This window comes from Felis catus, chromosome B2 (genome assembly GCF_018350175.1).
Source record: "Felis catus isolate Fca126 chromosome B2, F.catus_Fca126_mat1.0, whole genome shotgun sequence".
Classification (NCBI taxonomy): domain Eukaryota; kingdom Metazoa; phylum Chordata; class Mammalia; order Carnivora; family Felidae; genus Felis; species Felis catus.
Window position 1 is genome coordinate 37632523 of NC_058372.1, and position 14626 is coordinate 37647148.

Here is a 14626-nt window from a genome sequence, read left to right on the forward strand (position 1 = left end):
GGAGGAAGTGTCCAGGGCATATAAGGAGTCCCTCAGGGGTCTTCAGTTTCCCAGACCTCTTCTCCATATGAGGAAGTCTTGGGTGTAACCTGGGTCTCTCGATGCTGTAGATCCTTCCCTATGTGTCCCATCTGGAGCCTTCTCTGCTTCACAGCCTTGCCTCAGTCCGGAGTCTGGGAGTCCGGAGCCACCCAGCCACTTACCGGCCTGCCTTGATGGCAGAGGTAGGGGCAGAGCTTTGAAGTCCTTGATGAAGTTGGGCTGTGGATGGACTGGTCTAAATCTCTCCTCTCCTTTTGGCCAGAGACGTCACAGTCTGGCAGGAGAAGGGCCGGGGTTGCAGAGCATGTTCCTAAAGGAGGCCAGGCCTCCACGGAGCTTGTCTCTGGGTGTGTTTGGAAAGGCTCTTAAGACAGGCACCCAGAGGGGGTGATGAGGTCAAGGGGTGCCCTGGGGAGTCAGGGGAGGCCACACTCCGGAAGGTATGGGATACACAAGAGCTCCTAAGCCTTGTTCACGGACAGCTCTAGACCTCTAGGCAAGGGGAACTGGCAGGCTTTGAGAGGCAGCTGCCAGATTCCTGAGGGTAGATGTCCTGTTTGCACGAAGATGCTCCAAAAGTCCCTCCCCAGCCCTCCTCTCTCCTTGACCCTCCCCACCAGCCACCCCTATGGGCTCTGGTCAGGCCTGCTCTGCCCCATTGTAGCATTTTGGGCACTGGGTAGGGGCCTCTCTCCTTATTTAGTGCTTCTAGTGGACTAAACGCACATGGAGAGCAGGATCTTTCACTGTGTGTCCCCAGAGCCTGGCCCTCTGCCTGACACACAGTGGGGGCCTGACAAATGCCCCTGGTGCACATATCAAATGAGGTGAAAATAAAGTCAACCTATGTTTACTGTACTGCATAAAGTCTCCTGGGTTGGGGGGAATGCAGGGAGGGCATGATGGAGATTTGGCTACGGTGATCCATGTCTGGATTCAACTTTTCCAGGTCACGTTTGGGGGAGGGGCTTTGGGACAACAGCGTGCATCTCACTCCACACACGTCTCTCATCCTGTCCTGCATCTCCTTTCAGTTACTTGCTTGAACATTCCTGTCTCCTTTACTCTCTGGAGAGATCCTGAGATCAGCCCTGGCTGGGAAGGGGAGGGGGAGGATCTTGAACAGGAAGTCTAGAAGGCATATAGGGGTAGGGGAAGCAGGAGGGGCTCCTGGGGTTGCTGGAGGCCTCATGCAGAGATGGGGGTCTTCTGAGGTCTGGGGACCCCTTCCATCTCGGGGGCTCCCCCTTCCTTGAGGCCAAGTCCCCTGCTGAGCAGCCAGAGCTGGGAGCACCTGTGCAGAAGCAGAGGACCCAGTGGGAGGACCAGAGCCAGCCAGGCCAGGCCTAGGAGGATCCAGATGGCTGCCAGGCTCCGGTACACTGAGATGTAATGCTTGCTGGGGTCTGTACCTGGCAGGGAAGGGACATGATAAATGCCCGGGATCTGAGGGCACAGCCACACCCCCTCCCAGGTTCCATAGGGGTCTTCACCAGCCTCCCCATAACAAGGATCTGCAGTGGAGGGAAAGGGTGATGGGTCCCAGGCCACAGACGTCTAAGGATGTTGTGAGAATCCTCAGAAGCCTTACAAATTATTTGTCTCCCCCAAACAACCAGGGACTATTTCCCCATTCCCTAACCCTCATGGCCCCCACTCGGAGAAGTGTGACTGCCTTGTTCTCACCGACAACATAGTCCCCGAAGCCAATGGTGCTGAGAGTGATGAAGGCAAAGTAGAAGCCTTCACCGAAGCTCCAGCCCTCCACGTGGCTGAAGACCATTGGTGGGAAGATGAGAATGACCAGCGTCCCCAGGGTCAGGAACAGAGCCAGGCCCAGGATCTGCAGCAGCTGGGAGTGAGAGAGTCTGTCTCTGAGTCACTTGGAAGGCCCCAGGATTGGGCAGGGGGAGTGCGCAAACCTGGGAGTGCAGCTGGGCTGTAGCTATGTCCCTTCCTTGCCCTGCACACCTTTGGGTTGGTGTTTGTATCCTGTGTGTGTGCTCTTGCCCAGGCCAGGGGAATATCTGGTCAGAGGGATTTCATTAGTGGGTCAGGTTGGAATTTGGAGACTCCTTTGGGTCTGAGGATCACGCTTGGATAGACCTGTCAGAGACTCAGAGCTGGGACAGAGGACAGCCACTGAACTGCCCCAGATTCTTCTGCACCCTAGTCCTCCTTAGTGTGCTGGCTTTGCAAAGGGCTAGCCAAGCGGGTGGGCGATGGGGGTGTGCTGGGTGGCCCGAAGTTTACTTTCAACCGCAGGAAGGGGTGCTGGAGTTCTGTGATGGCCACAGAGATGTGCTGTCCAGATTCCCTTTCAAAGGAGACCTTGTTGATCAGCAGTCAGCCAGCGGCCTCTGGCTCCCGGCTCCTTTGAGGCGTATGTCAGCTACAGAGAACCGCCGGGCCCACAGGCACACCCTTCCCAAGAAGGCCACCCTGTGTCTGATTGAGGCCAGGGTATATAGCCCTGGCTGATTCAGCACCCTGTGGGACAACTCCCATGGCCACACACACTGGAGAGCTCCACGAGGGGCTGGCCAAGTCTTTGTCCAGCCTGATCACAATTCAACTTCTCCCTCTGCCCCGCCCTTTCTTCCATGAGTTTCTACCACTAAGACCCTGCCTGCCAAACCGCGTCTCAGTATCAGTTTCTGTTTTCACCCCGCCACAGGGCCATAAGGAAGAGGGGGCCCTACCTGGGAGCGCCTGGGCTGCTCCTCCCACCTCTCGAGGGCGGCCAGGTGGGCGTGCAGGCCTGCACCCAGGTGGTTGAGGAAGACCACGTTGAGCGGGATGCCCACCAGGGCATAGAAGACACAGAAGACCTGGCCTGCCTCCGTGCTGGGCGCCAGGTTGCCATATCCTGCGGGGGGAGGGGAGGAGTGTGCAAATATGGGAAAGAGAGAGTTCAGAGCTGCCTCCCCCACAGACTCTAGGTGGTCATCTTCCATTACCTCCTGGAGTAGAGGAGAAGCTCCTCTCTTCCCAAGAACATTCCCCCCAGCCCCTGCTAGAATGATCTCTATTTGTAAGAATCCTGCTTGTCTTTGAAAGGTCCATCTCCAATGGCACTGCCTCTAGGAAGCCCTCCTGACTGCCACCCTCCTCCTGACTACGTGGAGTGATTCCACATAGTGTCATTCCTGTCTAGTTTTTCCCTGGGGGAGGTGAGGGAACACAGCAGATGCTATTGGTGTGCTGTCCCCTCAGAACAGCTGAGGCATCACTTGCAGCCTGGGGGACAGTTCCTGTCCACCCAGATGGCTCTCTACTCCAAGTCCCTGCATCTCTCTGTACCTGAGAACGTGCGTAGTCTATGGGCAGGTTCAAAATACTAGAGTTAACACATCCGGGGTCAGTTCTCAACCATCGAGGGCAGGAGTTGGTAGATAAATAGCCTCATTAACTCCCCCCTCACAGGCAATGTTCAGAGGCTGGGCTCTGCCTGTGCTCTCAGAGGGCCCCCGTGGGAGCGAGGCCAGTTGTCCTAACTGGGACCCTGTTCACCCATGCAAACGTTGCTGCCCTTTCTCCTCTCTTGCTTTACCTCCCCACTTCTCTACTTGTGCTTCCTGGAATCATCTCCTAAATAAACCACAGTCCTGGTCTCAGCATCTGCTCTCAGCAACCGCAACCAAAACAGGGACTTTGGGGAAGCCCTTCCCCACCCAGACCCTTTACCTATGGTGGTGACAACCGTGCCCGCAAAGAAGAAACTGCTGCCGAAGTCCCAGTTGCTGGGGTTGGTGGAGTTGCCTTTGGGGTTCACACCCTTCACCCAGGCTTCCATGATCACCTGTTGGGGGGGTGGTGTGGGGTGGGAGAAAGAGGCAGCTGATGGTGGCCAAGCTCTCTGCTGTCATCTCACTTAACGATATTCTTAGATGGTCTTGTTTCCATTTTGTGGAAATGTAGGCTCTGTCCAAGTAGCTAAATGCCTTGCCCAAGTCCACTGCTTGTTCCACGGACCAGGGCTGTAAACATGGGCTGGTGGAGGGGAACGGGTGTAAGGAGGCAGAGGAGGGTGCTTAATGAGTGGTCCAGGTGGGAGGTGCTGTCTGTGGCCAAGAGGGTGAGACGTAGATGTGTTGTGAGGACAATAGGAAGATTCCAGGTCGGATGTTCCCGGAAGAGCTTACTGGGGAACGTAGATTTGGGGGGCCACAGGGAAGCCATGGGGCTGCCCTCCCGCAGGGCTGATGGTGGGGACAGAGAACCCCGTTCTGGGTATTCCCGGGGAGCGGGCAGCCTTGCTCTTTGCTGCCCCCTCATGAGGCCCAGCCCATGCCTACAAGAGAAATTCCATCAGACACCAGGGCAAAGGTCGTGTATGTAGTGGTGTTTCTGTGTTGTGTGTTGTACGCATGCATGTGCATGTGTGTTGAGTGTGCGTTTACGGAATCTGAACCCTGGAAGGCTCAAGCGTAAGCCCCTCTGTCCCGAGGCCCAGCCCTCTTGGAGATGGTTAGTGATCCCTCCCCAGTTCCCTCCCCTGTGACCATGCCTTGTCCCAGGCAGCAGCACAGTCTTGCCACTCGATAGAGCCCCCAAAGCTGGAAAAGGGCAGTGGGGGAGGGGGCCACTCCGGCCTCCAGTTCCTGTGGGAACCTTTTCCCCACTGGCTGGGTGTGTGTGCTCCTGGCCGGGGTGGGGGTGGCCCTGGTAGGCTGGGCCAGTCTGGGAGTCCTGACACAGGCTGTCTGCTTTTCTTCACTTTGGCAGAACTGGTCTCTTCACATGTGGACTTTGGTCTCCCTCCCGTTCCCACACACCCAGAGAGGCCAGGACGGAACATTCCGGAACACGCTCACTCCCTGGAGACCCTCACCCTCGGGAGCAGCTCTTGCTCTAGGCCCAGCTGTCTCCCACAGCCAACCTGAAGCACTCCATCCTGCTGAGGAGGGGCCTTGATTCAGCGAGGGTACTGAATGTGGGGCCCCCAGTGCGACCCTCCATTTTTCTGTAAGAATCCATGTAGAAAAAGCCAGACACGAATCCTGTGAACCGGGGCAAGGCCTTTTTCCTGTGGAGGCGTCTCTAACACTGCTTCTAGTACTGTTAATGGCTTTTTCCTCTTGTGAATTTTACCAGTAATGTGTGCTCTTCTGGAATCCTATTCCTGTCAGCCAGGCATCCCCTGGCAAGTGAGGGTCCCTCCCAAGGAGACTGAGGACGGAGGTGTCTTGGCTCCGCTGGGGAGGCCAGGGCCAGGGTGTTGTTATTCAGTGGCTGGGGCTGCAGTCAAGCCTATTTTTTAGGTTTGTTTTTTAGCTCTGTTTACAGAGCTAGTTAGATCCCAGCCACCAATCCTTCCCACACCCTCAGGCTCCTGGGTTTTGCGTCTAGTCCTAGGCTGAGGGAGGAGGAGATGCCATGGGCTCCAGGGCCCGCGAGGGTCTTGGGAGGCGCCAGAGCCCTTCTCAGTCTTAATAGGGGTGCTATGGTGCCAGCCCTGTACTGCTGGAGAGCAAGGAGGCCTCGTTTCCTGGAAGAAAGGGCCTGGACTGGTCTCTCACATCTCTGGAAAGTTCTCTCTGACCACCCCACCCAACTATCATCTTCTAGGTCAGCTGTTCTCCATCTTGAGGGCACGGGCATGGCCTGGAGGGCTTGTTAACAATAGGCTGCCGGTCCTGCCCCCAGAGCTCCTGATTTGGAGCGCCTGGGGTCGGGTGCGATGTCCGGCATTTCTAAAAGACTCCCTGGTGATGCTGATGCAGCCAGTCCAGGGGCCGCACTTTGAGGACTGCTGCTCTAGGCTGTATCCTGCCCACCCCAAGGCCTTACACTTATGCTAATTCGTATGGTGAAGAGCAGCCAGCTGAGGGGTGAGTTCTGTCCCCAGTACTTAAGCCTGCAGTCTTGCCCACACTCCCCCTCTCTGTGGCCCGGTTTCCACCTACCAACTGGAGACAGTGATAGCCATAGGTCATTATGAGGAAACACGTATAAAATTCTTGGCTCCAGAGGATGGATCATGACCGGTCTAACCCCAGCATGAAGACCCTGTTCCCCACTGTCTTAGGCACCTTGTAAATGCTCACTAAGTGCCAATTATCACTCTGATGACTCTGCACTTGGCTTGTTCCTTTGTGGTGGCTGTTGTCTTTCACTGGGCCCCCTGGTTTCCAAGGCCGGATTTGCCATGCTTCTTGGAGAGAGGGTGCTGGGGCTCCAGAGTTTGTGCAGAGAAGTAGGAGGGGCCCAGACATAGGGGGACATGCTCTGCCCCAGAGAGAGCCCCCTATGGACGCCTTGCTGGTGTAGCCATCATCCTGCTCATCCTGCTCACTGGGCCGGGGAAGACCAGCATGGCAGCTGCTCCTGACCTTAATTTGTGTGTCCCACCCACAGCCCTCGAGTGTGGTCAGCAGAGGGAAGTGAGGGGGTGAGGACAGAAGGATTAGCAGCCCCGGGGTTGGGGTAGGGGAAGTATGGTGCATGGGAGAAGGAAATTTGCACAGTGTTGCTAACCCTGACACACAGTTCACATTTATGCAGCAAGTGGCTGCTTGAAAAGCACTTTTGATCCACTGTAAATGTCTGCAGCACCTCTGAGATCATTCGGCTCACCTTTTAGATGAGGAAATTTGGGATCAGTGAGTTTGAGTGACCCGCTCAGTGTCACACAGCAATCTGGTTCTAGACCTGGGGCCAGAATCCAGCCCTAGGTCTCCCTAGGTCTCTGTTCCCGCTCTACACTGCTTCCAAACAAGCATTAGCCACCCCTCCCCGGACTGATCGCCCTGGATCTGCCACGAGAACCCCCACTCTGCCCACCATCCCACACCAGCACCTCCCTCTCACCTGCACAAACTGCTCCAGGGCCCGCTGGTCCAGGCACGTGTAGTTCTCCAGGAAGCGCAGCTTCTCAAACTGGAACTGGTCCCTGGACTGAGCCTCCGCCTGCTTCTCCAGCAGCTGGAAGACAGTGGCACCGAGCAGCAGGTAGCAGATATAGGCAAGCAGCAGGGGCAGCACCCGGCCACCCCAACAGCTGCAGAGCCTGGCTTGGGGCATGGTGTGGCCGGGAATCTGCCAGGGCTGCGGGGCTGCCTCTGAGAGGGGGGAAGCGCCCGGGGACCCGTGCCCAGCCTCCTGCCTGCCTCGCCCTCCTCGTCCTCCTCGGCACAGGTGTCTGGAGGCCGGGGAGTCTGTTTGAACAGTGCGGCTCAGCGTGGCTGCACTAAGTGCCTCCAGCGCAAACAGGCCAGCCACCCCCCACCAGCCTTTTGGACCCTGGAGAGCACAGGTCGGTGGCACGGACCCCTCAAAGAGACCTACCGGGTCCTCCTGCGGTCGTCTTGTCTTACCCTCTGCCTACAAGTTGGATGGGTGTTTCTGGACCAAATCAGATGCTTTCCCCTTCATTCTGCCCAGGCCTGCGTGGGTGCCCTCCACAGCCCCCAGCTTTTCACCTGTGATGGATGGCTTTGGGTCCCCACGCTGGGAAGGAATCAGGATGGGTGTGAAAATGCCTTGTGCTCAGTTGCCTTGGCTACAGAATGGGGCTGGGAGGATGGCCTGCCTATTGAGGGCCCTGAAGATAATAAACTGGGTAACAAATCAGGGCAAAGCAAATAGAGAACAGCCTTGACCAAGAACAGGAATAGGGTTGATGCTCCCAACAAGTTGTATGCATTTGCTTCATAGCTTTTGCTGAAAGTTTTTTTTTTTGTTTGTTTGTTTTTGTTTTTTGGCTTGAAATCCTTATCAGGTTTCCTCCAATACAATATTGGTGAGATGTATGTGTGAGTAAAAAAGAAGCTAAAATTATATCCTGGCCTGAGATGTTAACAGTGGCTTCGCTCTGGGGAGTGGAATGGAGGGTGTTTTCCTGTCTTTCTCTTCTTTGCTTGTGTGTGAATTTGCAATAGCTTTATTGAGATATAATTCACATACCATTTCATTCACACATTTAAAGTATACAGTTGAAGGGTTTTTAGTATTTTCAGAATCATGCAGCTATCTCCACAGTCTTTTCTAGAACATTTTCATCAGTTCTGAAAGAAACCCCTGAGCATCCAGTCTGCCCCCTCAGCCTCTGGCAAAACCATTAATCTGCTTTCTCTCTCTGGATTTCTCTATACTGGACATGTCATAGAGATTCAGTCTGACCGTTTGTGGCCTTTTGTGTCTGGCCTCTGTGTAATGTATTTAAGGTTCATCCATGTTGTGGCATTTGTCAGTAGTTTATCTTCTTTTTTTTTTAATGTTTATTTTTGAGAGAGGAAAAGAGAGAGAGAGAGAGAGAGAACAAGTAGGGGAGGAGCAGAGAGAGAGGGAGACACAGAATCCGAAGCAGGCTCCAGGCTCTGAGCTGTCAGCACAGAGCCCGACATGGGGCTCGAACTCACAAACCACGAGATCATGACCTGAGCCGAAGTCTTGCTGCTTAACCAACTGAGCCACCCAGGTGCCTCTACTTTATTCTTGTTTATGGCTGAATCATAGTTCATTGCGTGGGTATACCAACATTTTATTTATCCGTTCATCAGTTGATAGATACTCAGGTTGTTTCCACTTTTTGGCTATCAGGAATAAGCTACTACAAATATTCACTTACACGCTTTGGTGAGGATGTATGTTTTCATGTCTCTGGGAGTGGAGTTGCTGGTCACGTGGTCATTCTATGTTTAACTTTTTGAGGAGCTGCCTGGCTGTTTTCCAAAGGGGCTGCACCATTGTGCGTTCGCACCTGCAGTGTGTGTGTCTTCCAAGTTCTCTGCTCACGTTTTCTGTGATGGGCTGTGGCCGCAGACAACACAAGCTGCCTATCTACATCCTCTCCCTCCTTCCCAGCTAGCAGAGCCCAAACCGTGTGCTTGTGAGCCCCAGGCAATGGAGCGTGATCGGTCTAACCCATCATGATAGTCCTGCTCCCTGTGCTCCAGGCTGGGTTCCCGGGAGCAGCCCCGAGAGGGGGATTTGTGTGTGAGCAGCAGGGTAAGCGAAGAGCGATACGGATGTGGGGAGAGCAGGGTCAAACAGGAGACCATAGTCCCAGCTCAGCCTGGTTCGTGGAGAGCCCTGGTGGGTGATGCACACCGTTAGTCCCAGGTGGAGGCAGGGGAGCTGGGCTTTCACAATCCCACACCAGCCAGTCGTTGAGCCATCTCTGGCACACAGCTGGCAAACGGCTCCAGTAACCTGGGGATGGTCCACTGGAGTCCCAGGTGATCGGTAGGCCAGGCCATCGGAAGCAGAACCACATTAAAGAGGGCACAGAAATGGGGAGGAGATCAGAGGATGGACAGCATCCCTCGCACCCACTTTCCCGGCTCTCTTGCAGCTCGGGTGGCCCTGTGACCCTGTTCTGGCCAACTGGGTGTGTGCAGAGCCGGTTGTGGACGTGTGGGGCCAGGCTGTGCCGTCCCCGCGAAGGGCTCAGCTGTGGCTGGGCCCACCGCTCCCCCTCTGTGTGCCCTGAATGCACAGATGGCTGGCCTCATTGAGGGAAAGGTCAAGAGGGCTGCAAAGATGCTCAGCTGATTCTTTTTTTGTTTTGATGTTTATTTTTTATTTTTGACAGAGAGAAAGAGAGAGAGGCAGATGAGCAGGGGAGGGGTAGAGACAGATAAGGAGACAGAGAATCCCAAGCAGGCTCCAGGCTCCGGGGCTGTCAGTACAGAGCCCGACGCGGGGCTCGAACTCACAGACCATGAGATCATGACCTGAGCCAAAGTCGGACGCTCAACTGACTGAGCCACGCGGGCGCCACTGAAGCTCAGCTGATTCCTGCACACGCCTACCTCTAGATTTCAAAAATGTTGGGAACATAAACCCTATTTGTTTAAGCCACTGTTAGGTATCCTGTTACTTCCCAATGGCTACACAAATTTTTGTTGTTTTAATTGTTCAAGGCTTATTTGAGTTGGAAGAAATAGCAACACACTCCAGTTGTCTGGAGCAATTGAAATAATTTGTGAAGGGAAGCCAGGAGCCGCCAGGCTTCTGGAGCAACTGGGCCTGTGTCCTCACTCTTAGCCATTAACAGGCTCTGTTCCCTCTCCTCGCGGGGTGCACCCCTCCACTCGCCCCAGCCAGCCGGCCATTCCCTCCCTGTGCTCTGTCCTGTCTCTCTGCCTCGGATTCTGCTCCAGGCCGCCCCGCTGGCATCCCGTCAGCATCAGCTGCTGCCCTTCTCTTCTTTCTCTTGTACTTCTTGTCTCCAAGGTGAGGCCGATGTCAAGAGCACCTTTTCACGTGGGCCACTTCACAGGTGTCTGGACGGCCTTGGGTCAAGCAATACCTTCAGCTGCTCTGCCCCAGCCAGGGGGTGGGGGCATCACATGTACAGGTGTCACTTGGAAGGGGGTATGGGGAGGCAGATACCGTGGCCTCTGTGTCCAGGACAGGCCATGATGGTTTCGGTAATGAGAGAGAGAGAGAGAGAGAGATTAGAGAAAATAAAAGCCAGGGGGAGATTTTTTTTCCATTTTACCACTTCAAGTATGTGAATGATCAAGAGAGTGGTAGCGTCATAGGATTCTTAACCTGCTCTAAGGCCAGAACTAGAACAACAAATAACAGGGGGTGGAGGTGTAGGCAGGATGTGGAGGCCACCCCTGGGGAACATCCCGGCACTGTAACCAGTGCCGAAGGCAGCCAAGGTGTCTCCGCTCCGAAGCACCTCATCCATCCCATGGTTGAGGGGGGCCCTGCCTGGGTGTGGCAGCTGCCTTCTCTGCAGTCCTGCTGGTTTTGGGTTCCCTGAAGTCACCTGTGGATCTCGAGCTACCCCATACAAGGCTCTTCTATACCCAGAGCTTTCCCAGACAGCACCGTGGCTGGGATGTGGGCTTGTCTCGGAGGAGGAAGGAAGCATCAAGACTCCCCAAACTCACCCCTGACCGGTTTTTCTTTATAGTCTGGAGAGATGGGACCACACAGGTTGACTACCATCTTATCATCACAGACTTGCTACTTCCTGGCTTTAAGCTTGGGTTTGTAGTTACACCTGCAGGGCCGCGTAACAATCAAATCCTATTTTATTGCCCTAGAGAAGCTCAATGTGTGAAGAGTTCTCTTGTGTATCATTTAGAAAGCTCATCCGTTGACATCTGGGGGAATCTCAGGCAGGTCTTAGTAACTTCTTCAGCCCAAGTATCCTCCACGGGTCTGGACGCTGTCCACAGGCAATGGTGGTGGTTCCAAGGTGGAAGGAAATCAAGGGAAAAGTATGGACTGTCTGTATGGGAGAAAGGGGTGGGCGCTGGGGGCCAGAGCTCTGTCTCTGGCATGTTGAGGTGGAAGGAGGGCTGGGTTAGCCCTTAACTGGAGCCCCCCGCCCAGGTCCTGGCAGGTTCTCTAGGGTCAAGACACTGCCTTCACTTATGGCCTACCTATTGAGAACCTCCTGTGTGCCTGTTGTCCTCCCCCTGTCCTCGCTGCTCACTCTCCCCTCTGAGGCTCCTTCCTCAGCTCTCCTCTGGTTGTGCCCCTCGTCTCCTGTTCTCACGTTCACTTTTCATGGACCCCCAAAGACTTGACTAGAGTTTAGGATGAGTCCTTCTCAGGAGCACTTCCATTTTAGTGTGTGTGTGTGTGTGGAGGGGCGGGGGTGTACTTATGAAAACCCCAATCCCACAGAGCCAGAGAGTGGTAACATAATGGTGGAATTGGTGGGTGAGGGTCAAGTCACAAGGTCATCCTGCACCACAGAGGCAGCCCTCTTTCTCTCCACCTTGACTCATTCAATACATGCCAATGGAACCCTCTGTGCTGGGGCCTATTGTAGTGACTCCAGTCGGCCGTGGCCTCATTTGGTCAGGTTTAGGAGAGAATCTGCTTGACTGTGGGGACCTCCCCTGCCCATCAAACACTCCATCTCCCACCCCACGGGGGCACTGCTCCGCTGTGAGTGACTGATGGACACAGGGCATGATTTATAATCCCTTTCAGGGAATTATTGCTGCTAATGGGCAGAGCCAATTTGTGCTTCCAAGTGGGGAGGGCAAAATCAATTAATGGAGAGTCTAACATGGCCAGGCCTGATGGCAGAGTGTGGCCTGACATCCGGCAAGTGATAAGGGACTTTCTGAGGCTGAACTAATAAGGAGATTGGAGGAAAAAGAAGAAAAACAAAACCCCTCTCAGATCAATTTCGTGTACAATGGGGAGAGAATGCAGAGTAAACAGAGCAGCTGGGCATGGGCCTCTTTCCATCTGGATGAGCCCTGAGATAAGGAAAAGGACAGGTTGCCACCCCACCAACCAACATCGGTATTCGCTTAGGGAGTCACTCAATAGACACATATCCGCACAAATGAAAAAGGGCACGTTCCAAACCGGAACCAAAGGGAGAAGATAAGGCCCACCTGCCCCGGGTACATCCCTTGCAGGGAAAAGGGCAAGTGGAAAAAAGAGCCGTGGTTTCAGACCCTGCTGCCCTGAGCCCCAATGATTGGCAGCACCACGGGCCCAAGTGACAAGTTCTGCATATGGTCGTCTGGGCTCCTGGATGTGTCCCCACAGTGAAGCGTGCAGGAGAGCATCCTGTGTGGAGGCAGGGGTGGCACGGGCTTGTATAGGTCTCTGTCCTCGTGGCCAGAGAGGAGTGTGACCTCCAACTGTGTGGCCAGAAGAGAGGAGGGAGAAGGCTGAGGGGTAATTTGAGGGAAAGGCTTTAAACAAACACACCTGGTATTGACCTTGTTCAGATTTTCCATTGTTTTTTCTGTTGTTGTTGTTGTTGTTTTTTGAACAGTAGGATTCGTTTCTCACATGAACTCTTTCCCTGCACCCCAGGATGGGCACTGTGAAGAGAAGGGCTCTGGTTGAAGTGGGGGATGGGGCTCCCACTTTGAGGGCTTGGATGCAAGAGCCCCCCCACCCCCAACTCGTGATTCTGAAATAGATACCCTCGCTTAAATCGGATTTACCTCAGAGTGGACTCTGAGGCAAAATTTGGGTGTGAGTAGTTCATGTGGGAAGTGGTCCCAGGAACCCATCCCAAGAGAGTGGGGACGAGAGACAGGGGAGGGGCAGTCAATACAAGGTGAGGTTTTGAACAGGCGTCTGCCGTGGGCACCTGGGGCTCAGCCCCACCAGGACCTCTGGGAGGCTGTGTGGGGCACACCTCAGAGTTGTCCTTGGCGGGGCAAGGAAGCTGGGGGTGTTTGTCCACCAGCGCCTGCCCCTCATTAGTTGAGGATTTGCTCCAGGAGAGCTTAACTCTTGCGCTGCCGGCCTGCCCTGCCAATGGACCTAGAGTGCTCCTACGGGGGAAGAGGACCTTCGGGTAGAGACAGACGGATACTTGAGACAGGAAGCTGTTGGTGTGGATGAGAACTGTTCACCAAAGCTACGTGGGACCTCCAGGTGGGTTGGGGGACATGGGCAGGACACAGCCAGTGTCTGTCAGACTCTTCGTTCTATAACTAAGTCATTAGTAGTTTTCTGTGTCATTGTGGTTTGTAAATCCTGCAGGGAATAGAGCTCATCTGTGGACGTTAATGAAGGAATCGCTCAGCTTGTCAGACAAATACCTTTGGGAGACAATAGGAGTGGGGAGATCATGCCTCTCTCTTGTGATGGCCACTAAATTTGAAAAAGGCAGGGGGATTGTTAAAGGATCCATTAGACACCCTTTATTAAAGAAGCCCTTATGCTTCCTTATGTGTGCAGACTATGGAAAAACCCAGAGCTGCAAGATGCACTGGGGCAAAAGCAGCAATAAACTTGGGAACACATGGACCAGGATGTAGATGTGGGGTGTTGATCAGGATACAGTCCATCGTGGCCCCAGGGAGGAGCAGAGCCTTCCCAGGGCCTGGGAGATGAAGTGAACAGAGAAACTGAGAGTGTAGAAAAGGCCAGGGCTGCTGCTGACTGTGTGGGATCCTGGCAAACATTTTTTGTGAGCTCCTGTCTATATAAGCAATTTGATTAAAACTGCACCAAATTCATGAGTCCATCTGAGGTGTAATGGTTACTGGTGAAGATTTAGAATGTTGTAGACAACAGGTACTCGTGGATTTGTTTGTTGTCCATTCAGTACGTGCGAAGATTCTTTGTGCTATGTCTGGTACTTTTCCTATGTGAGAGTCACTTAAGTCAGCAGGTCAGCACCATTCTGGTGGTCCAGTCCCGAGCAATGTCATGAAGGAAATGCTGCACCGGTCGGTCGGTGCATTGATCGTGCATTGATCGTCACACCTGGAAGTGGGAGTGCAGGGGGGAGGGGGCTGGTCTGGGGAAGGGCTGCCTTCTCAAGTTGAGGAGTTGAGGGAAGTGAGAGGGAGGGATCCCTAACCAGCTTTCTGTTTGCTCCTTGCTCTGAGTTCCCCCTCAATGCACATAAAATGGGCTCAGCCCTGCTTACTGGCAGTTGGCCATAGAAACCCAAATAAAGCAGTTGACCCTAAAAGAGCTTGCTGCCTCCCTCCTTGTCCTGACAGAAGCATCCGGGGCCACATAGCCAGAAGCCATTTTCCACACAGGAGAAGGAACCTGTGTTAAAGGAAATGCTATTTCCTCCTCCCACATTTTACCCATACATTGTCAACTTCCAACATTCAAGGCCAACCTTTCCACATCTCCTCTGCCTTATCACCCCAGCAGACCCTTGGACACA

At 54.1% G+C, this 14626-nt stretch overlaps 1 protein-coding gene across 2 annotated transcripts; it reads right to left on the reverse strand.

The window, feature by feature from the left end:
• Positions 1-12: 12 nt before the first annotated feature.
• KCNK16 (potassium two pore domain channel subfamily K member 16) lies at positions 13-8195 on the reverse strand. Of its 2 annotated transcripts, none has more exons than XM_045057491.1 (5): positions 6856-8195; positions 3730-3844; positions 2745-2911; positions 1729-1894; positions 13-173 (listed from the first exon to the last, which is right to left on the reverse strand). In XM_045057491.1, the coding sequence occupies exons 1-5, from the start codon at positions 7066-7068 to the stop codon at positions 43-45; spliced, it is 792 nt and encodes a 263-aa protein (XP_044913426.1). In that variant the 5' UTR covers positions 7069-8195; the 3' UTR covers positions 13-42. The 2 variants fall into 2 exon arrangements, with proteins under 2 accessions (XP_044913426.1, XP_003986134.2); XM_003986085.5 differs by having other exon boundaries at positions 38-1454.
• Between the last annotated feature and the right edge of the window lie 6431 nt (positions 8196-14626).

What these genes read in the sequence shown, in the direction of transcription:
- KCNK16 (XM_003986085.5), bottom strand. Translation starts at nt 7,068, where the DNA reads ATGCCCCAAGCCAGGCTCTGCAGCTGTTGGGGTGGCCGGGTGCTGCCC. An exon ending in CACGGTTGTCACCACCATAG is followed by an intron (nt 2,912 to 3,729) that starts GTAAAGGGTCTG and finishes CTCCCCCCGCAG; the next exon opens with GATATGGCAACCTGGCGCCC. An exon ending in AGCAGCCCAGGCGCTCCCAG is followed by an intron (nt 1,895 to 2,744) that starts GTAGGGCCCCCT and finishes TCTCACTCCCAG; the next exon opens with CTGCTGCAGATCCTGGGCCT.